Source organism: Salmo salar, chromosome ssa15 (assembly GCF_905237065.1).
Source record: "Salmo salar chromosome ssa15, Ssal_v3.1, whole genome shotgun sequence".
Classification (NCBI taxonomy): Eukaryota; Metazoa; Chordata; class Actinopteri; order Salmoniformes; family Salmonidae; genus Salmo; species Salmo salar.
The window spans coordinates 97,230,901-97,258,546 of record NC_059456.1 but is presented as its reverse complement, the minus strand read 5'-3'; the positions used below and the strand labels follow the sequence as shown (position 1 = coordinate 97,258,546).

Sequence of the window (27,646 nt, the reverse complement as noted above, 5' to 3'; positions counted from 1 at the left end):
ATACATCTCCCTACACATCTCCCTACACTAACTATACATCACCCTACACATCTCCCTACACTAACTATACATCTCCCTATACATCACCCTACACTAACTATACATCTCCCTACACTAACTATACATCTCCCTACACTAACTATACATCTCCCTACACATCACCCTACACTAACTATACATCTCCCTACACATCTCCCTACACTAACTATACATCTCCCTACACTAACTATACATCTCCCTACACATCTCCCTCCACTAACTATACATCTCCCTACACTAACTATACATCACCCTACACTAACTATACATCACCCTACACTAACTATACATCTCCCTACACATCTCCCTACACTAACTATACATCTCCCTACACTAACTATACATCTCCCTACACTAACTATACATCACCCTACACTAACTATACATCTCCCTACACTAACTATACATATCCCTACACATCTACCTACACTAACTATACATCTCCCTACACTAACTATACATCTCCCTATACATCACCCTACACTAATTATACATCTCCCTACACTAACTATACATCTCCCTACACTAACTATACATCTCCCTACACTAACTATACATCTCCCTACACATCTCCCTACACTAACTATACATCTCCCTACACTTCTCCCTACACTAACTATACATCTCCCTACACTAACTATACATCACCCTACACTAACTATACATCTCCCTACACATCTCCCTACACTAACTATACATCTCCCTACACTAACTATACATCTCCCTACACTAACTATACATCTCCCTACACTAACTATACATCTCCCTACACATCTCCCTACACTAACTATACATCTCCCTACACTAACTATACATCTCCCTACACTAACTATACATCTCCCTACACTAACTATACATCTCCCTACACATCTCCCTACACTAACTATATATCTCCCTACACATCTCCCTACACTAACTATACATCACCCTACACTAACTATACATCACCCTACAGTAACTATACATCTCCTCTCCTCCCTACACTAACTATACATCTCCCTACTCTAACTATACATCTCCCTACACTAACTATACATCACCCTACACTAACTATACATCACCCTACACTAACTATACATATCCCTACACATCTCCCTACACTAACTATACATCTCCCTACTCTAACTATACATCTCCCTATACATCACCCTACACTAACTATACATCACCCTACACAAACTATACATCTCCCTACACATCTCCCTACACTAACTATACATCTCCCTACACTAACTATACATCTCCCTACACTTCTCCCTACACTAACTATACATCTCCCTACACATCTCCCTACACTAACTATACATCTCCCTACACTAACTATACATCTCCCTACACATCACCCTACACTAACTATACATCTCCCTACACATCTCCCTACACCAACTATACATCTCCCTACACTAACTATACATCTCCCCAACACTAACATCACCCACACATCTCCCTACACTAACTATACATCTCCCTACACTAACTATACATCTCCCTACACTAACTACACATCACCCTACACTAACTATACATCTCCCTACACATCTCCCTACACTAACTATACATCTCCCTACACTAACTATACATCTCCCTACACTAACTACACATCACCCTACACTAACTATACATCTCCCTACACATCTCCCTACACTAACTATACATCTCCCTACACATCTCCCTACACTAACTATATATCTCCCTACACTAACTATACATCTCCCTACACTAACTATACATCTCCCTACACTAACTATACATCTCCCTACACATCTCCCTACACTAACTATACATCACCCTACACATCTCCCTACTAACTACATACATCTCCCTATACATCACCCTCACAACTATACATCTCCCTACACTAACTATACATCTCCCTACACTAACTATACATCTCCCACACATCACCCTACACTAACTATACATCTCCCTACACATCTCCCTCACACTAACTATACATCTCCCTACACTAACTATACATCTCCCTACACATCTCCCTCCACTAACTATACATCTCCCTACACCAACTATACATCACCCTACACTAACTATACATCACCCTACACTAACTATACATCTCCCTACACATCTCCCTACACTAACTATACATCTCCCTACACTCAACTATACATCTCCCTACACTAACTATACATCACCCTACACTAACTATACATCTCCCTACACTAACTATACATATCCCTGCACACATCTACCCACACTAACTATACATCTCCCCTACACTAACTATACATCTCCCTATACATCACCCTACACTAATTATACATCTCCCTACACTAACTATACATCTCCCTACACTAACTATACATCTCCCTGCCACTAACTATACATCTCCCTACACATCTCCCTACACTAACTATACATCTCCCTCACACTTCTCCCTACACTAACTATACATCTCCCTACACTAACTATACATCACCCTACACTAACTATACATCTCCCTACACATCTCCCTACACTAACTATACATCTCCCTACACTAACTATACATCTCCCTACACTAACTATACATCTCCCTACACTAACTATACATCTCCCTACACATCTCCCTGACACTAACTATACATCTCCCTGCCACTAACTATACATCTCCCTGCCACCAACTATACATCTCCCTACACTAACTATACATCTCCCTACACATCTCCCTACACTAACTATATATCTCCCCACACATCTCCCTACACTAACTATACATCACCCTACACTAACTATACATCACCCTACAGTAACTATACATCTCCCTACACATCTCCCTAACACTAACTATACATCTCCCTACTCTAACTATACATCTCCCTACACTAACTATACATCACCCTACACTAACTATACATCACCCTACACTAACTATACATATCCCTGACACATCTCCCTACACTAACTATACATCTCCCTACTCTAACTATACATCTCCCTATACATCACCCTACACTAACTATACATCACCCTACACAAACTATACATCTCCCTACACTAACTATACATCTCCCTACACTAACTATACATCTCCCCACTGCTCCCTGCACTCAACTATACATCTCCCTAAACATCTCCCTACACTAACTATACATCTCCCTACACTAACTATACATCTCCCCTACACATCTCCCTACACTAACTATACATCTCCCTACACTAACTATACATCTCCCTACACTAACTACACATCACCCTACACTAACTATACATCTCCCTACACATCTCCCTCCACTAACTATACATCTCCCTGCCACCAACTATACATCTCCCTACACTAACTACACATCACCCTACACTAACTATACATCTCCCTACACACTAACTATACATCTCCCTACACATCTCCCTACACTAACTATATATCTCCCTGACACTAACTATACATCTCCCTACACTAACTATACATCTCCCTACACTAACTATACATCTCCCTACACATCTCCCTACACTAACTATACATCACCCTACACATCTCCCTACACTAACTATACATCTCCCTATACATCACCCTACACTAACTATACATCTCCCTACACTAACTATACATCTCCCTACACTAACTATACATCTCCCTACACATCACCCTACACTAACTATACATCTCCCTACACATCTCCCTACACTAACTATACATCTCCCTCCACTAACTATACATCTCCCTACACATCTCCCTCCACTAACTATACATCTCCCTACACTAACTATACATCACCCTACACTAACTATACATCACCCTACACTAACTATACATCTCCCTACACATCTCCCTACACTAACTATACATCTCCCTACACTCAACTATACATCTCCCTACACTAACTATACATCACCCCACACTAACTATACATCTCCCTACACTAACTATACATATCCCTACACATCTACCTACACTAACTATACATCTCCCTACACTAACTATACATCTCCCCATACATCACCCTACACTAATTATACATCTCCCTACACTAACTATACATCTCCCTACACTAACTATACATCTCCCTACACTAACTATACATCTCCCTGCCACATCTCCCTACACTAACTATACATCTCCCTACACTTCTCCCTACACTAACTATACATCTCCCTCCACTAACTATACATCACCCTACACTAACTATACATCTCCCTACACATCTCCCTACACTAACTATACATCTCCCTACACTAACTATACATCTCCCTCCACTAACTATACATCTCCCCACACTAACTATACATCTCCCCACACATCTCCCTGCCACTAACTATACATCTCCCTACACTAACTATACATCTCCCTACACTAACTATACATCTCCCTACACTAACTATACATCTCCCTACACATCTCCCTACACTAACTATATATCTCCCTACACATCTCCCTACACTAACTATACATCACCCTACACTAACTATACATCACCCTACAGTAACTATACATCTCCCTACACATCTCCCTACACTAACTATACATCTCCCTACTCTAACTATACATCTCCCTACACTAACTATACATCACCCTACACTAACTATACATCACCCTACACTAACTATACATATCCCTACACATCTCCCTACACTAACTATACATCTCCCTACTCTAACTATACATCTCCCTATACATCACCCTACACTAACTATACATCACCCTACACAAACTATACATCTCCCTACACATCTCCCTACACTAACTATACATCTCCCTACACTAACTATACATCTCCCTACACTTCTCCCTACACTAACTATACATCTCCCTAAACATCTCCCTACACTAACTATACATCTCCCTACACTAACTATACATCTCCCTACACATCTCCCTACACTAACTATACATCTCCCTACACTAACTATACATCTCCCTACACTAACTACACATCACCCTACACTAACTATACATCTCCCTACACATCTCCCTACACTAACTATACATCTCCCTACACAAACTATACATCTCTCTACACTAACTATACATCTCCCTACACATCTCCCTACACTAACTATACATCTCCCTACACTAACTATACATCTCCCTACACATCTCCCTACACTAACTATACATCTCCCTACACTAACTATACATCTCCCTACACATCTCCCTACACTAACTATACATCTCCCTACACATCTCCCTACACTAACTATACATCTCCCTACACATCTCCCTACACTAACTATACATCTCCCTACACATCTCCCTACACTAACTATACATCTCCCTACACTAACTATACATCTCCCTACACATCTCCCTTGACACTAACTATACATCTCCCTACACTAACTATACATCTCCCTACACTAACTATACATCTCCCTACACATCTCCCTACACTAACTATACATCTCCCCACACTAACTATACATCTCCCTACACTAACTATACATCTCCCTACACTAACTATACATCTCCCTACACATCTCCCTACACTAACTATATATCTCCCTACACATCTCCCTACACTAACTATACATCACCCTACACTAACTATACATCACCCTACAGTAACTATACATCTCCCTACACATCTCCCTACACTAACTATACATCTCCCTACACTAACTATACATCTCCCTACACTAACTATACATCACCCTACACATCTCCCTACACTAACTATACATCTCCCTACACTAACTATACATCTCCCTATACATCACCCTACACTAACTATACATCACCCTACACAAACTATACATCTCCCTACACATCTCCCTACACTAACTATACATCTCCCTACACTAACTATACATCTCCCTACACTTCTCCCTACACTAACTATACATCTCCCTAAACATCTCCCTACACTAACTATACATCTCCCTACACTAACTATACATCTCCCTACACATCTCCCTACACTAACTATACATCTCCCTACACTAACTATACATCTCCCTACACTAACTAAACATCACCCTACACTAACTATACATCTCCCTACACATCTCCCTACACTAACTATACATCTCCCTACACTAACTATACATCTCCCTACACTAACTATACATCTCCCTACACATCTCCCTACACTAACTATACATCTCCCTACACTAACTATACATCTCCCTACACATCTCCCTACACTAACTATACATCTCCCTACACTAACTATACATCTCCCAACACATCTCCCTACAGTAACTATACATCTCCCTACACATCTCCCTACACTAACTATACATCTCCCTACACATCTCCCTACACTAACTATACATCTCCCTACACATCTCCCTACACTAACTATACATCTCCCTACACTAACTATACATCTCCCTACACATCTCCCTACACTAACTATACATCTCCCTACACTAACTATACATCACCCTACACTAACTATACATCTCCCTACACATCTCCCTACACTAACTATACATCTCCCTACACTAACTATACATCTCCCTACACTAACTATACATCACCCTACACTAACTATACATCTCCCTACACTAACTATACATATCCCTACACATCTACCTACACTAACTATACATCTCCCTACACTAACTATACATCTCCCTATACATCACCCTACACTAATTATACATCTCCCTACACTAACTATACATCTCCCTACACTAACTATACATCTCCCTACACTAACTATACATCTCCCTACACTAACTATACATCTCCCTACACTATCTCCCTACACTAACTATACATCTCCCTACACATCTCCCTACACTAACTATACATCTCCCTACACTAACTATACATCTCCCTACACTAACTAAACATCACCCTACACTAACTATACATCTCCCTACACATCTCCCTACACTAACTATACATCTCCCTACACTAACTATACATCTCCCTACACTAACTATACATCTCCCTACACATCTCCCTACACTAACTATACATCTCCCTACACTAACTATACATCTCCCTACACATCTCCCTACACTAACTATACATCTCCCTACACTAACTATACATCTCCCAACACATCTCCCTACAGTAACTATACATCTCCCTGACACATCTCCCTACACTAACTATACATCTCCCTACACATCTCCCTACACTAACTATACATCTCCCTACACATCTCCCTACACTAACTATACATCTCCCTACACTAACTATACATCTCCCTACACATCTCCCTACACTAACTATACATCTCCCTACACTAACTATACATCTCCCTACACTAACTATACATCTCCCTACACTAACTATACATCTCCCTACACTAACTATACATCTCCCTACACTAACTATACATCTCCCTACACATCTCCCTACACTAACTATATATCTCCCTACACATCTCCCTACACTAACTATACATCACCCTACACTAACTATACATCACCCTACAGTAACTATACATCTCCCTACACATCTCCCTTACACTAACTATACATCTCCTGCACTAACTATACATCTCCCTACACTAACTATACATCACCCTACACTAACTATACATCACCCTACACTAACTATACATATCCCTACACATCTCCCTACACTAACTATACATCTCCCTACACTAACTATACATCTCCCTATACATCACCCTACACTAACTATACATCACCCTACACAAACTATACATCTCCCTACACATCTCCCTACACTAACTATACATCTCCCTACACTAACTATACATCTCCCTACACTTCTCCCTACACTAACTATACATCTCCCTACACATCTCCCTACACTAACTATACATCTCCCTACACTAACTATACATCTCCCTACACATCTCCCTACACTAACTATACATCTCCCTACACTAACTATACATCTCCCTACACAAACTATACATCTCCCTACACATCACCCTACACTAACTATACATCTCCCTACACTAACTATACATCTCCCTATACATCACCCTACACTAACTATACATCACCCTACACAAACTATACATCTCCCTACACTTCTCCCTACACTAACTATACATCTCCCTACACATCTCCCTACACTAACTATACATCTCCCTACACTAACTATACATCTCCCTACACATCTCCTTACACTAACTATACATCTCCCTACACTAACTTTACATCTCCCTACACTAAATATACATCTCCCTACACATCTCCCTACACTAACTATACATATCCCTACACATCTCCCTACACTAACTATACATCTCCATACACTAACTATACATCTCCCTACACTAACTATACATCTCACTACACTAACTATACATCTCCCTACACTTCTCCCTACACTAACTATACATCTCCCTACACTAACTATACATCACCCTACACTAACTATACATCTCCCTACACATTTCCCTACACTAACTATACATCTCCCTACACTAACTATACATCTCCCTACACTAACTATACATCTCCCTACACTAACTATACATCTCCCTACACATCTCCCTACACTAACTATACATCTCCCTACACTAACTATACATCTCCCTACACTAACTATACATCTCCCTACACTAACTATACATCTCCCTACACATCTCCCTACACTAACTATATATCTCCCTACACATCTCCCTACACTAACTATACATCACCCTACACTAACTATACATCACCCTACAGTAACTATACATCTCCCTACACATCTCCCTACACTAACTATACATCTCCCTACACTAACTATACATCTCCCTACACTAACTATACATCACCCTACACTAACTATACATCACCCTACACTAACTATACATATCCCTACACATCTCCCTACACTAACTATACATCTCCCTACACTAACTATACATCTCCCTATACATCACCCTACACTAACTATACATCACCCTACACAAACTATACATCTCCCTACACATCTCCCTACACTAACTATACATCTCCCTACACTAACTATACATCTCCCTACACTTCTCCCTACACTAACTATACATCTCCCTAAACATCTCCCTACACTAACTATACATCACCCTACACAAACTATACATCTCCCTACACTTCTCCCTACACTAACTATACATCTCCCTACACATCTCCCTACACTAACTATACATCTCCCTACACTAACTATACATCTCCCTACACATCTCCTTACACTAACTATACATCTCCCTACACTAACTTTACATCTCCCTACACAAAATATACATCTCCCTACACATCTCCCTACACTAACTATACATATCCCTACACATCTACCTACACTAACTATACATCTCCCTACACTAACTATACATCTCCCTATACATCACCCTACACTAATTATACATCTCCCTACACTAACTATACATCTCCATACACTAACTATACATCTCCCTACACTAACTATACATCTCCCTACACTAACTATACATCTCCCTACACTTCTCCCTACACTAACTATACATCTCCCTACACTAACTATACATCACCCTACACTAACTATACATCTCCCTACACATTTCCCTACACTAACTATACATCTCCCTACACTAACTACACATCTCCCTACACTAACTATACATCTCCCTACACATCTCCCTACACTAACTATACATCTCCCTACACTAACTATACATCTCCCTACACTAACTATACATCTCCCTACACTAACTATACATCTCCCTACACTAACTATACATCTCCCTACACATCTCCCTGACACTAACTATATATCTCCCTACACATCTCCCTACACTAACTATACATCACCCTGCACTAACTATACATCACCCTACAGTGACTATACATCTACCTACACATCTCCCTACACTAACTATACATCTCCCTACACTAACTATACATCTCCCTACACTAACTATACATCACCCTACACTAACTATACATCACCCTACACTAACTATACATATCCCTACACATCTCCCTACACTAACTATACATCTCCCTACACTAACTATACATCTCCCTATACATCACCCTACACTAACTATACATCACCCTACACAAACTATACATCTCCCTACACATCTCCCTACACTAACTATACATCTCCCTACACTAACTATACATCTCCCTACACTTCTCCCTACACTAACTATACATCTCCCTAAACATCTCCCTACACTAACTATACATCTCCCTACACTAACTATACATCTCCCTACACATCTCCCTACACTAACTATACATCTCCCTACACATCTCCCTACACTAACTATACATCTCCCTACACTAACTATACATCTCCTTACACTAACTATACATCTCCCTACACTAACTTTACATCTCCCTACACTAAATATACATCTCCCTACACATCTCCCTACACTAACTATACATATCCCTACACATCTACCTACACTAACTATACATCTCCCTACACTAACTATACATCTCCCTATACATCACCCTACACTAATTATACATCTCCCTACACTAACTATACATCTCCATACACTAACTATACATCTCCCTACACTAACTATACATCTCCCTACACTAACTATACATCTCCCTACACTTCTCCCTACACTAACTATACATCTCCCGACACTAACTATACATCACCCTACACTAACTATACATCTCCCTACACATCTCCCTACACTAACTATACATCTCCCTACACTAACTATACATCTCCCTACACTAACTATACATCTCCCTACACATCTCCCTACACTAACTATACATCTCCCTACACTAACTATACATCTCCCTACACTAACTATACATCTCCCTACACATCTCCCTACAGTAACTATATATCTCCCTACACATCTCCCTACACTAACTATACATCACCCTACACTAACTATACATCACCCTACAGTAACTATACATCTCCCTACACATCTCCCTACACTAACTATACATCTCCCTACACTAACTATACATCACCCTACACTAACTATACATCACCCTACACTAACTATACATATCCCTACACATCTCCCTACACTAACTATACATCTCCCTACACTAACTATACATCTCCCTATACATCACCCTACACTAACTATACATCACCCTACACAAACTATACATCTCCCTACACATCTCCCTACACTAACTATACATCTCCCTACACTAACTATACATCTCCCTACACTTCTCCCTACACTAACTATACATCTCCCTAAACATCTCCCTACACTAACTATACATCTCCCTACACTAACTATACATCTCCCTACACATCTCCCTACACTAACTATACATCTCCCTACACTAACTATACATCTCCCTACACATCTCCCTACACTAACTATACATCTCCCTACACATCACCCTACACTAACTATACATCACCCTACACTAACTATACATCTCCCTATACATCACCCTACACTAACTATACATCACCCTACACAAACTATACATCTCCCTACACATCTCCTTACACTAACTATACATCTCCCTACACTTCTCCCTACACTAACTATACATCTCCCTACACATCTCCCTACACTAACTATACATCTCCCTACACTAACTATACATCTCCCTACACATCTCCTTACACTAACTATACATCTCCCTACACTAACTATACATCTCCCTACACTAAATATACATCTCCCTACACTAACTATACATCTCCCTACACTAACTATACATCTCCCTACACATCTCCCTACACTAACTATACATCTCCCTACACATCACCCTACACTAACTACACATCACCCTACACTAACTATACATCCCCCTACACATCTCCCTACACTAACTATACATCTCCCTACACTAACTATACATCTCCCTACACTAACTATACATCACCCTACACTAACTATACATCACCATACACTAACTATACATCTCCCTAAACTAACTATACATATGCCTAAACATCTCCCTACACTAACTATACATCTCCCTACACTAACTATACATCTCCCTATACATCACCCTACACTAACTATACATCACCCTACACAAACTATACATCTCCCTACACATCTCCCTACACTAACTATACATCTCCCTACACTAACTATACATCTCCCTACACATCTCCCTACACTAACTATATATCTCCCTACACATCACCCTACACTAACTATACATCACCCTACACTAACTATACATCTCCCTACACTAACTATACATCTCCCTACACTAACTATACATCACCCTACACTAACTATACATCTCCCTACACTAACTTACATCACCCTACACATCTCCCTACACTAACTATACATCTCCCTATACATCACCCTACACTAACTATACATCTCCCTACACATCTCCCTACACTAACTATACATCTCCCTACACATCTCCCTACACTAACTATACATCTCCCTACACATCACCCTACACTAACTATACATCACCCTACACTAACTATACATCTCCCTACACATCTCCCTACACTAACTATACATCTCCCTACACTAACTATACATCTCCCTACACTAACTATACATCACCCTATACATCACCCTACACTAACTATACATCACCCTACACAAACTATACATCTCCCTACACATCTCCCTACACTAACTATACATCTCCCTACACTAACTATACATCTCCCTACACATCTCCCTACACTAACTATACATCTCCCTACACTAACTATACATCTCCCTACACTAACTATACATCTCCCTACACTAACTATACATCTCCCTACACTAACTATACATCTCCCTACACTAACTATACATCACCCTACACAAACTATACATCTCCCTACACATCTCCCTACACTAACTATACATCTCCCTACACTTCTCCCTACACTAACTATACATCTCCCTACACATCTCCCTACACTAACTATACATCTCCCTACACTAACTATACATCTCCCTACACATCTCCTTACACTAACTATACATCTCCCTACACTAACTATACATCTCCCTACACTAACTATACATCTCCCTACACAAACTATACATCTCCCTACACTAACTATACATCTCCCTACACTAAATATACATCTCCCTACACATCTCCCTACACTAACAATACATCTCCCTACACATCTCCCTACACTAACTATACATCTCCCTACACATCACCCTACACTAACTATACATCACCCTACACTAACTATACATCTCCCTACACATCTCCCTACACTAACTATACATCTCCCTACACTAACTATACATCTCCCTACACTAACTATACATCACCCTACACATCTCCCTACACTAACTATACATCTCCCTACACTAACTATACATCACCCTACATCTCCCTACACTAACTATACATCTCCCTACACATCACCCTACACATCTCCCTACACTAACTATACATCTCCCTACACTAACTATACATCTCCCTACACATCTCCCTACACTAACTATATATCTCCCTACACTAACTATCATCTCCCTACACTAACTATACATCTCCCTACACTAACTATACATCACCCTACACTAACTATACATCTCCCTACACTAACTATACATCACCCTACACTAACTATACATCTCCCTACACATCTCCCTACAGTAACTATACATCACCCTACACATCTCCCTACACTAACTATACATCACCCTACACTAACTATACATCTCCCTACACATCTCCCTACACATCTCCCTACACTAACTATACATCTCCCTACACTAACTATACATCTCCCTACACTAACTATACATCTCCCTACACTAACTATACATCACCCTACACATCCTATAACTGCATTGTTCAGTGGCAGAATGACATATTTTTACCTTGTCAGCTCGTGTATTTGATCTAGCAACCTTTCGGTTACTGGCCCAATGCTCTAACCACTAGGCTACCTGCCGCCCCAGCACTAACTATACTTTACATCTCCCTACACTAACTAGCTATTCCCATGCTCTATTGTTTTCAGCTGACAGTATAAACGAAAAAGTTCCAAACCTGAGGCTTATTTTTCTTAGTCTAAACCGTCTCTTACCTTAGAGGTCCTCATTTTGGAGGAACAGTTATTTGTAGATCAGATCAGATTTTTATTGATAGACTTTCTTGTTCCCCAAACGGGACTCAACTGAGGTGCCCTGCTCGCTCATTGGACGAACAGTTCTAATTCTCCTATATCTCTAACTACACTGAATGTACAAACATTAGGAACACCTTACTAATATTGAATTGAACTCCCTTTTGCCCTCAGAACAGCTTCAGTTCGTTGAGGCATGGACTCTACAAGGTGTCAAGCGTTCCACAGGGATGCTGGCCCATGTTGACTCTGATGCTGCCCACATTTGTGTGAAGTTGGCTGGATGTTCTTTGGGTGGTGGACCATTCTTGATACACATGCAAAACTGTTGAGTGTGAAACACCCAGCAGCGTTGCAATTCTTGACACACTGAAACTGGTGCGCCTGGCACCTACTACCATACCCCATTCAAAGGCACTTACATCTTTTATCTTGCCCATTCACCCTCAGAATGGCACACATACACAATCCGTGTCTCAATTGTCTCAATGCTTAAAAATCCTTTAACAGGTGACATCAATAAGGGATCATAGATTTCACCTGGAATTGCCTGGTCAGTCTATGTCATGGAAAGAGCAGGTGTTCCTAATGTTTTGTACACTCTGTGTATATATTGTCATTCTTGTACTGACAGATACTTCATGACAGACATATTATTATATATCACATATACAGAATGTATTATTATTTCGTAACATTTATCAGTAGCAGACCTTAATTCAAATACTATTTGCTTTCTTTCAAATACTTGAAGCATTTCCTTTAGCCTGCCTGGAGTAACATTTTGGCGGGGACACGTTGGTGGGGACACGTTGGCGGGGACACGTTGGTGGGGACATGTTGGCGGGCACATGTTGGTGGGGACACGTTGGTGGGGACACGTTGGCGGGGACATGTTGGCGGGGACAGTGTTTGCACTGTTGTGGACTTTTCTATTGTTTTGATTTTTGATATATTCTTATAACACTTTTCTCAGAACTGGAGGAGTCTCAGCGTAGTTGTCCACCGTGGTGGTATAAGTTCTCCAACATGGTCCTCATCTGGGAGTGTTGTCCCATCTGGTTGAAGATCAAGGAGATTGTCAACCTGATCGTCATGGACCCCTTCGTGGACCTGGCCATCACCGTCTGCATCGTCCTCAACACCCTGTTCATGGCCATGGAGCACTATCCCATGACCCCGCACTTTGAGGAGGTGCTGTTTGTGGGAAACTTGGTGAGGATTTTACTATCTCTTTTTTGTGTGGTATTACTGCAGTTGCTTTATTTTATAGCCATTTTAAGCTGGTACTTATTAAAGGGCACTTCACCACTTTTTAACCTTAAAAGGTGGTGTAGTGCCCCTTTAGAAGGTACTTTGAGCTAGTACTTTGAGCTGGTACTAACCTGGTATTTGTATAGTATTAAAACCCTTTCCTGCAGTCAAATTACAAGGGGCCTCATGGGCAGACATTTATTAATAGCATTATTAATCAACATTTCTTTTTTTTTTAAAGGCCGAAAATCTGGTGTTTCTATGTCAAACAGTTTTGTTATATTTTAGTCTTCTTTGATGTATATAAAGTGTAATATTGGGTTGCAAACTGAAACATTTTATACATTTCAACTCTATATCTGACATGGTACAGGTGTCTTCTTTTTTTAAAGCCATAACCATGTGTGTGAGGTGCATACCTTTGTTGCAAAGTAGATTTGTTTAAGACTACCCAGAAACACTCTGTGTGACCCTGATTTAGCGCACTGCAGTAAAAGGTTAACTAAGAAAGTATATGGAAGCGTTAGACACTTTCTATTATTGACCTCAAATAATTCAACACAATGAATTGGACAGTAAGTAGAGGCCAGGGGACAGGAAAGACTTTAGTAGAGTATGTGCCAAATTGGTAGTGGGACAGATACACTACATGGTCAAAAGTATGTGGACACCTGCTTGTCGAACATCATTCTAAAATCGTGGGCATTAATATGGAGTTGTTCCCCTCTTTGCTGCTATGACAGCCTCCACTCTTCTGGGAAGGCTTTCCATTAGATGTTGGAACATTGCTGCGGGGACTTGTTTCCATTCAGACACAAGAGCATTAGTGAGGGCACAGATGTTGGGCGTTAGAACTGGCTCGCAGTCGGCATTCCAATTCATCCCAAAGGTGTTCGATGGAGTTGAGGTCAGGGCTCTGTGCAGGCCAGTCAAGTTCTTCCACACCGATCTCGACAAACCATTTCAGTATGCGCCTTGCTTTGTGCACGGGGCAATTGTCATGCTGAAACAGGGAAGGGCAAAGTTGGAAGCACAGAATTGTCTAGAATCTCATTGTATGCTGTAGTGTTAAGGTTTCCGTTCACTGGAACTAAGAAAAACAACCCCGGACCATTATTCCTCCGCCACCAAACTTTACAGTTGGCCCTATGCATTCGGACAGGTAGCGTTCTCCTGGCATCTGCCAAACCCAGATTTGTCCGTAGGACTGCCAGATGGTGCAGATTCATCACTCCAGAGAACGCGTTTCCAATGCTCAAGAGTCCAATGGCGTCGAGCTTTACACCACTCCAGCCGACACTTGGCAATGCACATGGTGATCTTAGGCTTGTGTGTGTCTGCTTTGCCATGGAAACCCATTTCCTGAAGCTCCTAATGAACAGTTCTTATGCTGACGTTGCTTCCAGAGGCAGTTTGGAACTCAGTAGTGAATGATGCAACCGAGGACAGGCGATTTAGCGCGAGGCGGTCCCGTTCTGTGAGCTTGTGCGGCCTACCACTTCGCTGCTGAGCTGTTGTTGCTCCTAGACATTTCCACTTCACAATAACAGCACTTACAGTTTACTGGGGCAGCTCTAGCAGGGCAGAAATTTGACGAACTGACTTATTGGATAGGTGGCATCCTATGACGGTGCCACGTTGAAAGTCAACAAGCTCTTCGGTATGGGCCATTCTATTGCTTATGTTTGTCTATGGAGATGGCATGGCTGTGTGCTCAATGTTATACACCTGTCAGGGGTGTCCACATGTGTGTGTGGACTAACCGCTAGCTAGAACAGCCCAGGACAATCTCTCTTTCTCTCTCTCTCGCTCTCTCTCTCTCTCTCTTCAGTAGTTGTACCCTCATTCCATATGTTCACTCCTCTCCCCTCTGTCTGTCCACTTCTCTTCCCTCCTCTCCTCTCCTCTCCTCTCCTCTCCTCTCCTCTCCTCTCCTCTCCTCTCCTCTCCTCTCCTCTCCTCTCCTCTCCTCTCCTCTCCTCTCCTCTCCTCTCCTCTCCTCTCCTCTCCTCTCCTCTCTCCTTACATTTGTCATTTTAGTCATTTAGCAGGCGCTCTTATCCAGAGTGACGTTTTTGTACTGGTCCCATGTGGGAATCGAACCCACAACCCTGGAGTTGCAAGCGCCATGCTCTACCCCCCATTTCTTACATGGGACTGGTCTGGTCTGTAGAGAGGCGTCTCTCTCAATCCCTCTCTCCTCCTCTTTCTCCCTCTCTCTCCCTCTCCCCTAGCAGTGTCCAGACAGCACTCTGTTTCACTCGCCCTGCTGTCTCTGTGCTGGTGGGAGGCCTACATTAATATTGTATGCTGCCTGATCGATTAGCTCCTCTAAAATGGGGCCTGAATCACTGCTCTCTTCCTTTGAAAACCCAAACTAGGCTTTTTACCATTAGCATTTCTACAGAAACGGTGTCCAATTCTTGAGCAGCACATTTCATCATATTCCACTAGCATGTTAGCATGGATAGCTTGCTTATTTGCTTAGGCCTACCAGCTAAAGCTAATAGCTAATACTGTTAGCATGGATAGCACAGCAGTATAAGACAGTCACTCTGTTTGTGGTAAGGGTATTATATTTATAACAGCGGTTTGATCAATAATAGCAGCCGAAAAATGTATCACTTTCATTAAATTGTGAGAAACCGATATGCTCTTCACAGCCTGATGAAGATAACATGCAATATGTCACTTACTATCTGAGTTGATTAGAGCAGTGTGTGTATGTGTGAAATAGTTGTACACAGCAGTTAAAAACGGTGTATTATAGGGTTGGGAATTGCCAGGGACTTCACGATACTGTATTATCATGATACTTAGATGCTGATACGATATGTATTACGATTCTCACGATTCATATGTATTGTGATTTGATGTTCCAAACTTATTGCTCACTATATGTCTGCTGCAAAGGGGCAAGAGAGAGCCTTGAGAAAACAAGTTTTGATCAGTCATGGAAATAAAAGTGCTGAAAACAAATTGGCTCCCTATTTAAAAAGAAGATGGAGAACAAGCTATGAAGGAGAACTACTGGAGTTTTGGTGCAGGGACAGCCACCTAGCACAGATAGAGCCCTCTGCCCGGCCACGCCTTGATCTATGGACACCTTATCTGGCTCCATGATTAACTACGACCTTCAGTCATTCATTAGACTCAGATTAACTACGACCTTCAGTCATTCATTAGAATCAGATTAACTGTGACCTTCAGTCATTCATTAGAATCAGATTAACTACGAACTTCAGTCATTCATTAGAATCAGATTAACCACGACCTTCAGTCATTCATTAGAATCAGATTAACCACGACCTTCAGTCATTCATTAGAATCAGATTAACCACGACCTTCAGTCATTCATTAGACTCAGATTAACTACGAACTTCAGTCATTCATTAGACTCAGATTAACCACGACCTTCAGTCATTCATTAGACTCAGATTAACTACGAACTTCAGTCATTCATTAGACTCAGATTAACCACGACCTTCAGTCATTCATTCGACTCAGATTAACCACGACCTTCAGTCATTCATTAGACTCAGATTAACTACGAACTTCAGCCATTTATTAGAATCAGATTAACCACGACCTTCAGTCATTCATTAGACTCAGATTAACTACGACCTTCAGCCATTTATTAGAATCAGATTAACCACGACCTTCAATCATTCATTAGACTCAGATTAACTATGATCTTCAGCCATTTATTAGAATCAGATTAGCAGAACACAGAGGTGTCACAATATCCTTCCTGACTTCAGAGCAGCTGTGAGATTTGGAAAAACAAAATGTCACTAGTTTTGCACATTTTCCCGGTCTGAAAAGTACTAGCCTCTGGATAGCGGTCCACCTTAATTTCAATGTAAAATAGTGCTCACTGCACCCTTTTTGAATTATTACAGTACGAGTTCGTACAGTACATCTGACCTCTGTTGGTCCCTTTGACAAGGTAAAGGTTCTAGTAGCAGTTACTCTACCTGACCTCTGACATCTATCCGTCCCTGCCAGGTCTTCACAGGGATCTTTGCTGTGGAGATGTTTGCCAAGTTGGTTGCCATGGATCCCTACTACTACTTCCAGGAGGGGTGGAACTGCTTTGACGGCTTTATTGTGACCCTGTCCTTAGTGGAGCTGGCATTGGCTGACGTGGAGGGGTTGTCCGTGCTCAGATCATTCCGATTGGTAAACTCTTTTTAAGCCCTGTCCTCCCCTCAAAATATACATGTTTGTTGTGTATTCAAATGATGTTAAATACACAGTGTGCATTGATTCAATTACTGAATGATTACATGGCTGTTGCTCAGCTACAGTACTGTCTCTATTATAGTGATACATTTACTATGTGAAATATAACTTATATACTGCCTTACTAGTCTATGTAAAGCTACTTTTCAACACATATGTATGGTCTTAATTGGAGCCAGTTTTCTCCCGAAGGAAAATAATCCTGCAGTAACAGGAAATGTGGATTATAATTAATGGATATTTTTGTATGGGTTGATACATTTTTAGTCAGTGCAAATAAAGTCTGACATTTCAAAGTGGATTTTTTTTTTACTAACTTTAGTAGCTTTTTAAAAACTCAAATACATAGGCTTCCTGAGTGGCGCAGTGGTGCATTGCAGTGGCAGCTGTGCCTCTAGAGATTCTCGGTTCAAGCTCTGTCACAGTTGTCTGTGATTGGGAGACCCATGGGCTGGTGCACAATTGGCCCATTGTCGTCCAGGTTAGGGGAAGGTTTGTGCACTAGCGCCTCCTGTGGCTGGGCGCAGTGCACGCTGACACGGTCGCCAGATGCACAGTGTTTCCTCCAACACATTGGTGCGGCTGGCTTCTGGGTTAAGTGGTTATTGTGTCAAGAAGAAGTGTGGGTTTGTGTTTCGGAGGACACACGGCTCTCGACCTTCCCTTCTCCCAAGTCTGTATGGCAGTTGCAGCAATGAGACAAGACTGTAACTACCAATTGGGGAGAAAACAGGGTAAAAGTAACAAAAAACACAATTAAAAAAAAAATGATAATAACTCAAATACAGTTTGCATTTCCTGCTGTGCAGGAAAATTGTGATTGAATTAAGATCCTACATCTGTGTAACTGCTACTTCTACCTCTATAGCAATTACCATACCTCTATAGCAAGTACCCAACCCTCTGCTGATAATATGTATTTTCCGCTCTCCCTTCTTCTGTCATTCTCACATCTTCTCTTTGTCCCTCTCTTCCTCCCCCTCTCTCTCCCCACTCAGCTGAGAGTGTTTAAACTGGCCAAGTCATGGCCCACACTCAACATGCTGATTAAGATTATCGGTAACTCTGTGGGCGCCCTGGGAAACCTGACCCTTGTCTTAGCTCTCATCGTCTTCATCTTTGCCGTGGTCGGCATGCAGCTGTTCGGCAAGAACTACAAGGACTGTGTGTGTAAGATCGCTCTAGACTGTGAGCTGCCCCGCTGGCACATGCATGACTTCTTCCACTCGTTCCTGATGGTGTTCCGGGTGCTGTGTGGGGAGTGGATCGAGACCATGTGGGACTGTATGGAGGTGGCTGGCCAGGGCATGTGTCTCATCGTCTTCATGATGGTCATGGTCATCGGGAACTTGGTGGTAAGTGTCCCCAGATTTTATGGTTGGGGTGGGGAATGTTAGCCTTCCAGACGGACGGTTCTCAAACCCCCGTCGCCATGGCGAGGGCAGTGACTGTAACTGCTGGCCCAAGAAACTTAAGTCTCTGGTGAGAGCAATTTGCTGTCTTATGAACGCCATATTCGTTACACTACCCCCACCGAACAAGAGAGCGTGTCTGTCACGAGAATTTTCAATCCCAATGATAATAACTAACAATTATTAAAGCTTTGACTAATTCCCAAGGTTTGTAAGACCCTGAGTTTAATAATAATTATGCAAAAGGTTCATACAGTTTATTCACGAGAACGTTCTGAAGTCCACAATACAAAGACATGCCATTTTATAACTCACTCCCTACTTACGCACATACGTCTACACAAACAGTAGATAGCCTATGCACATACATACACACGAACAGTAGGTAGAATGTATCCTTCCCCATGGTTCTCACCACTGTTTATCTCTACCAAACTGGCAGTTCCATCCCCCCGAGATTAGAGGAACCTTGAAAGGACTCCCTGTCCTATCGTAAGTTTCTCAGAGTTCTAGCAAGGTCAGGTCATACACAGTTTAATTGTTCTCGGTATTTTCTTAGTCACACACACACACATTTCTCTCCCTCACATGTCTCTACCGAACCTTATTGGACTTACATTTAGTACTTTAATTATTCATTATACATGCTACATAAACTAATAATCACTAATAGTTACGTTTCAGGGTGGAATTCTTTAATCATTACCTTTAAGCATATAAATTGCCTTATCAGTGTCCCAAGCTACACATACCAGGTCCCATTTGTACACACATCTCTGTTGGCCATACCAGATCCACCCTCACGTCTGACCCAGTGTGTCTCCTCTCCTCCCTATAGGTGTTGAACCTTTTCCTTGCCTTGCTGCTGTCCTCGTTCAGCGCAGACAATTTAGCCGCAACAGATGACGACGGAGAAATGAACAACCTTCAGATCTCCGTCATCCGTATCAAGAAGGGCATCGCCTGGTTCAAGATCAAGCTGGCAGAGTTGGTGCTCAGCTTGACCAAGAAGCCGCCGGTGGAGGATGAACAGAAAACTTTAGACGACATGTACGACAAGAAACTGAACTGTATCGCCAACCACAGTGGTGTGGATATCAACCGTGACCTGGACTACACCAAGAATGGTAACGGCACCACTAGTGGTATAGGGAGCAGCTTCGGGAGGTACTTGATCGACGAGGACCACATGTCATTCATCCATAACCCTAACCTGACTGTGTGCGTTCCTATCGCGGTCGGAGAGTCCGACTTCGAGAATCTCAACACCGAGGACTTCAGTAGTGAGTCGGAGAACGAGAACAGCAAAGAGGTGTGTGAACAGATTTAGTTAGCCACATTTTGAATGAATATGTAGTGTATATGTTGTCATGACAACATGACATATCAACAGGGCTCTGATGTAAAGTAGTACACTGTAAGGAATAGTGTACTACTTTATAGTTTATCTCTTGTTAATTATGATATGGTAATATTTTGGTAATGTTGCAGGAGGTAATGTTAGGGTTATGTTGTAGTAATGTTGTGGTAATGTCGTTGGAGGTAATGTCGGGGTTATGTTGTAGTAATGTTTTGGTAATGTTGCAGGAGGTAATGTTAGGGTTATGTTGTAGTAATGATGTGGTAATGTTGTGAGAGGCAATGTTGTGGTTATGTTGTAGTAATGTTGTGGTAATGTCACAGGAGGTAATGATGGGGTTATGTTGTAGTAACGTTATGGTAATGTTGTAGGATGTAATGTTGGGGTTATGGTGCAGTGATGTTTTGGTTAATGTTGCAGGAGTTAATGTTAGGGTTATGTTGTAATAATGTTTTGGTAATGATGTTGTATGTTTGCAGAGGAAAGTAGTGCTGTGTTTATTTTGTAGTTATGTTGTGGTAATGTTGTAATAATGTTGCAGTAATGTGGTAGTAGACAATTGTTGTAGTTATGTTGTAGTAATGTTTCAGTTTTCTTTGGTAGTTTTCTGGTTATGTTTTAGTAATGTTGCAGTAATGATATGGTACTGTTGTGGTAATGTTGTGGTAATGGTGTAGTAATGTTGTGGAAGTGTTGTGGTAATGCTTTACTCCATGGTTGTTATTGTTGTCGTGGCCTCCTGGCCGTAAAGTATGGGTATTGTCACCAGTGTAACAATAGTTTCATGTCCAAGGCTCTGATGTATTTCCATTACTCAATAGTATACACACTCATATACAGTTGAAGTCGGAAGTTTATGTACACTTAGGTTGGAGTCATTAAAACTCGTTTTTCAACCGCTCCACAAATTTCTTGTTAACAAACTATAAGTCGGTTAGGACATCTACTTTGTGCATGACACAAGTAATTTTTCTAACAATTGTTTACAGACAGATTATTTCACTTATAATTCACTGTATCACAATTCCAGTGGGTCAGAAGTTTACATACACTAAGTTGACTGTGCCTTTAAACAGCTTGGAAAATTCCAGAAAATGATGTCATGGCTTTAGAAGCTTCTGACAGGCTAATTGACATAATTTGAGTCAATTGGAGGTGTACCTGTGGATGTATTTCAAGGCCTACCTTCAAACTCAGTGCCTCTTTGCTTGACGTCATGGGAAAATCAAAAGAAATCAGCCAAGACCTCAGAAAAATATTGTAGACCTCCACTAGTCTGGGTCATCCTTGGGAGCAATTTCCAAACGCCTGAAGGTAGCACATTCATCTGTACAAACAATAGTACGCAAGTATAAACACCATGGGACCACACAGCCGTCATACCGCTCAGGAGGGAGACGCGTTCTGTCTCCTAGAGATGAACGTACTTTGGTGCGAAAAGTGCAAATCAATCCCAGAACAACAGCAAAGCACCTTGTGAAGATGCTGGAGGAAATGGGTACAAAAGTATCTATATCCTCAGTAAAACGAGTCCTATATCGACATAACCTGAAAGGCCGCCCAGCAAGGAAGAAGCCACTGCTCCAAAACCGCCATAAAATAGCCAGACTACGGTTTGCAACTGCACATGGGGACAAAGATCGTACTTTTTGGAGAAATGTCCTCTGGTCTGATGAAACAAAAATAGAACTGTTTGGCCATAATGACCATCGTTATGTTTGGAGGAAAAAGGGGGAGGCTTGCAAGCTGAAGACACCATCCCAACCGTGAAGCACGAGGGTGGCAGCATCATGTTGTGGGGGTGCTTTGCTGCAGGAGGGACTGGTGCACTTCACAAAATAGATGGCATGATGAGGCAGGAAAATTATGTGGATATTTTGAAGAAACATCTCAAGACATCAGTCAGGAAGTTAAAGCTTGGTTGCAAATGGGTCTTCCAAATGGACAATGACCCCAAGCATACTTCCAAAGTTGTGGCAAAATGGCTGAAAGACAACAAAGTTAAGGTATTGGAGTGGCCATCACAAAGCCCTGACCTCAATCCTATGGAAGATTTGTGGGCAGAACTGAAAAAGTGTGTGCGAGCAAGGAGGCCTACAAACCTGACTCAGTTACACCAGCTCTGTCAGGAGGAATGGACCAAAATTCACCCAACTTATTGTGGGTAGCTTGTGGAAGGCTAACCCGAAATGTTTGACCCAAATTAAGCAATTTAAAGGCAATGCTATCAAATACTAATTGAGTGTATGTAAACTTCTGACCCACTGGGAATGTGATGAAAGAAATAAAAGCTGAAATAAATCATTCTCTCTACTATTATTCTGAGATTTCACATTCTTAAAATAAAGTGGTGATCCTAACTGACCTAAGAAAGGGAATCTTTACTAGGAGCAATTGTCAGGAATTGTGAAAAACTGAGTTTAAATGTATTTGGCTAAGGTGTATGTAAACTTCCTACTTCAACTGTACTAATGGCTACAGCAGTGGATGAAATGGATATCTGTTGATTGCTGTGCTTGTTTTCTTTTCTTTTTTAAAGCTGTAAAAACATTTAGGAGTATAGAATGGATGGTTTGTCATTTTATATTCCATCCTTGAACATCTTTAATCATATTCTTTTTTTTAAAGACTAAATTATGTTAGTTTAGCATTTAAATCAATGTCCATCATCTGTTACTTAATGGAGGCTCTCTAAGTGAATGTCAAGTCAAGGTGAAGTACATCCAAGTCAATGGTTCTCTGTTAATCAGGTGTTTTCTCAAGGTCATATGCATAGACTGCATTTATAACTGATGACAGATCACACTCTTAGCGTGTATGGGGGGGCATGACCAGATGTATGTTAGTCCCAGGGTTATGTCTTCTTCTTCTATTGTGTCCTCTAATCTCTGTGTCATCGTCTGTCTGTCTACCTATATGAAGCCTCAGGGAGGTATCTAATTATACTAAGACATCTAGCCTCAGTGAGACCCGGTGGAATGCACGCAGCAGTATGGATGAAGGGCTGTGAGAGAGTCTGAGCCATCGGTCATTCTTTGTCCCAATACCCCAAGCGCCATTGCTGCCGCCACGGCTATTAATCACTTAACCTGCTGCAGCTTGGCTATTGATCACTTAACCTGCTGCAGCTTGGCTATTGATCACGTACGTAACCTGCTGCAGCTTGGCTATTGATCACTTAACCTGCTGCAGCTTGGCTATTGATCACTTAACCTGCTGCAGCTTGGCTATTGATCACGTAACCTGCTGCAGCTTGGCTATTGATCACTTAACCTGCTGCAGCTTCGCTATTGATCACTTAACCTGCTGCAGCTTGGCTATTGATCACTTAACCTGCTGCAGCTTGGCTATTGATCACTTAACCTGCTGCAGCTTGGCTATTAGTCACGCAACCTGCTGCAGCTTGGCTATTGATCAGTCAACCGTGGCTATTGATCTGTCAACCTGCTGCTGATTATGCATATTTTCCTCTGTCCATTGTCCTGTCATTCTCACATCCTCTCTCCCTCTCTCTCTGCATCTGTCTATATCTGTCTCTCACACTCTCTCTGCGTCTGTCTGTATCTGTGTGTCTCTCTGTCTCTCCCTCCCTCTCTCTGCATCTGTCTGTATCTGTGTGTCTCCCGCCCTCTCTGCGTCTGTCTGTATCTGTCTCCCTCTCTCTCTGCGTCTGTCTGTATCTGTGTCTCCCTCTCTCTCTGCGTCTGTCTGTATCTGTGTGTCTCCCTCTCTCTGCGTCTGTCTGTATCTGTGTGTGTCCCTCTCTCTGCGTCTGTCTGTATCTGTGTGTCTCCCTCTCTCTGCGTCTGTCTGTATCTGTGTGTCTCCCTCTCTCTGCGTCTGTCTGTATCTGTGTGTCTCCCTCTCTCTGCGTCTGTCTGTATCTGTGTGTCTCCCTCTCTCTGCGTCTGTCTGTATCTGTGTGTCTCCCTCTCTCTGCGTCTGTTTGTATCTGTGTGTCTCCCTCTCTCTGCGTCTGTCTGTATCTGTGTGTCTCTCTCTCTCTGCGTCTGTCTGTATCTGTGTGTCTCCCTCTCTCTGCGTCTGTCTGTATCTGTGTGTCTCCCTCTCTCTCTGTGTCTGTCTGTATCTGTGTCTCTGTCTCTCTCTCTGTGTCTGTCTGTATCTGTGTGTGTAGCTGGACGACACCAGCTCATCAGAGGGCAGCACCATAGACATCAAGCCTGATGTGGAGGTGGAGGCGGTGGTGGTGGAGGCTGTGGAAGAGTACTTAGACCCAGAAAACTGTTGGACACCTGGTAGGACTGCACCCTGCCTCTCTCTTCCCTGCCCCGCCCTGAACCCCCACGCCCTGACGCTCCTGCCCTCTACTGCCCTCCCCCACCCTTCCCTTGCATGTCAGTTTGCCCAATTTGTAATCCTTACAATGTATTTAAATCACAAGCAAATGACTGAGGTATCGTATTATGTGTGCCTGTCCCCTTCTATACAGAGTGTATTATCAAGTATCCTTGCTGCGATGTGCCCATCACTCACGGGTGGGGAAAATATTGGTGGTTCCTGAGAAAGACATGCTATCTTATTGTGGAGCATAACTGGTTCGAAACCGTCATTATCTTTATGATCCTACTCAGTAGTGGGGCCCTGGTAAGTCACAGTGTGGAACGTTCACACACACACACACACACACACACACACACACACACACACACACACACACACACACACACACACACACACACACACACACACACACACACACACACACACACACACACAGCTATGACCAGTGTGTGAGTGGAGAAGGTTGTCTTTTTAAGGGCTGTCTCTCTCTACCTAGAACAAGACATGGAGTGATGCAGTCACCAGGCCCAGTCTCTGAAGAGGGTGGGGGGAGGGGCCAGGCAGGAGCATCACAGCCAGTCACTGTACTAAAGAGGGTTGGGGGAGGGGCCAGGCAGGAGCATCACAGCCAGTCACTGTACTAAAGAGGGTTGGGGGAGGAGCCAGGCAGGAGCATCACAGCCAGTCACTGTACTAAAGAGGGTTGGGGGAGGGGCCAGGCAGGAGCATCACAGCCAGTCACTGTACTAAAGAGGGTTGGGGGAGGGGCCAGGCAGGAGCATCACAGCCAGTCTATTGCCTTTTTGGTTAAAAGTAGTGCACTTCATACGGAATGTGGTGCCATTTGAGACACTTGAGCTTGACTCTCTCTGTGATTAATCGGCTGTACCATTCATCAGAGAGGGGATCTAATAGACTGTACCATTTACCTGATAAGATAGGGGGAATCTATTTCTGTTGCCAAGGGGGATATATCCTCAGACATGAAGTCAAATGAGCAGGGAGGGAACAGTGCAATCAATGTGCCATGCTTTTAATTAACAATGTTTGTTTTCAGTAATGATTTAGCAACAGTACCGTTGTTGTATACATTTCCAATACTTTTAATGTAAATCGTCTGACTTTATTGTGCTTCTTACCCTCAACGTTTGTTAATGTATTCATTGTTGTACTTACATGGCTGACTCAAATCTA

The 27,646-nt window shown here is 42.1% G+C and overlaps 1 protein-coding gene across 6 annotated transcripts in view; it reads left to right on the top strand.

Annotated features, from left to right (window-relative positions):
- Positions 1-27,646, top strand: part of LOC106572732 (sodium channel protein type 8 subunit alpha) — a 126,323-nt gene that overhangs the window by 64,296 nt on the left and 34,381 nt on the right. For all 6 annotated transcript variants that reach the window (XM_045696377.1, XM_045696375.1, XM_045696376.1 and 3 more), the window contains 6 exons: positions 14,853-15,091; positions 19,139-19,312; positions 20,374-20,730; positions 21,626-22,099; positions 26,286-26,406; positions 26,601-26,755. In XM_045696377.1, coding sequence (XP_045552333.1) covers positions 14,853-15,091; positions 19,139-19,312; positions 20,374-20,730; positions 21,626-22,099; positions 26,286-26,406; positions 26,601-26,755 — 1,520 coding nt within the window. The remainder of the gene's footprint in view (positions 1-14,852; positions 15,092-19,138; positions 19,313-20,373; positions 20,731-21,625; positions 22,100-26,285; positions 26,407-26,600; positions 26,756-27,646) is intronic.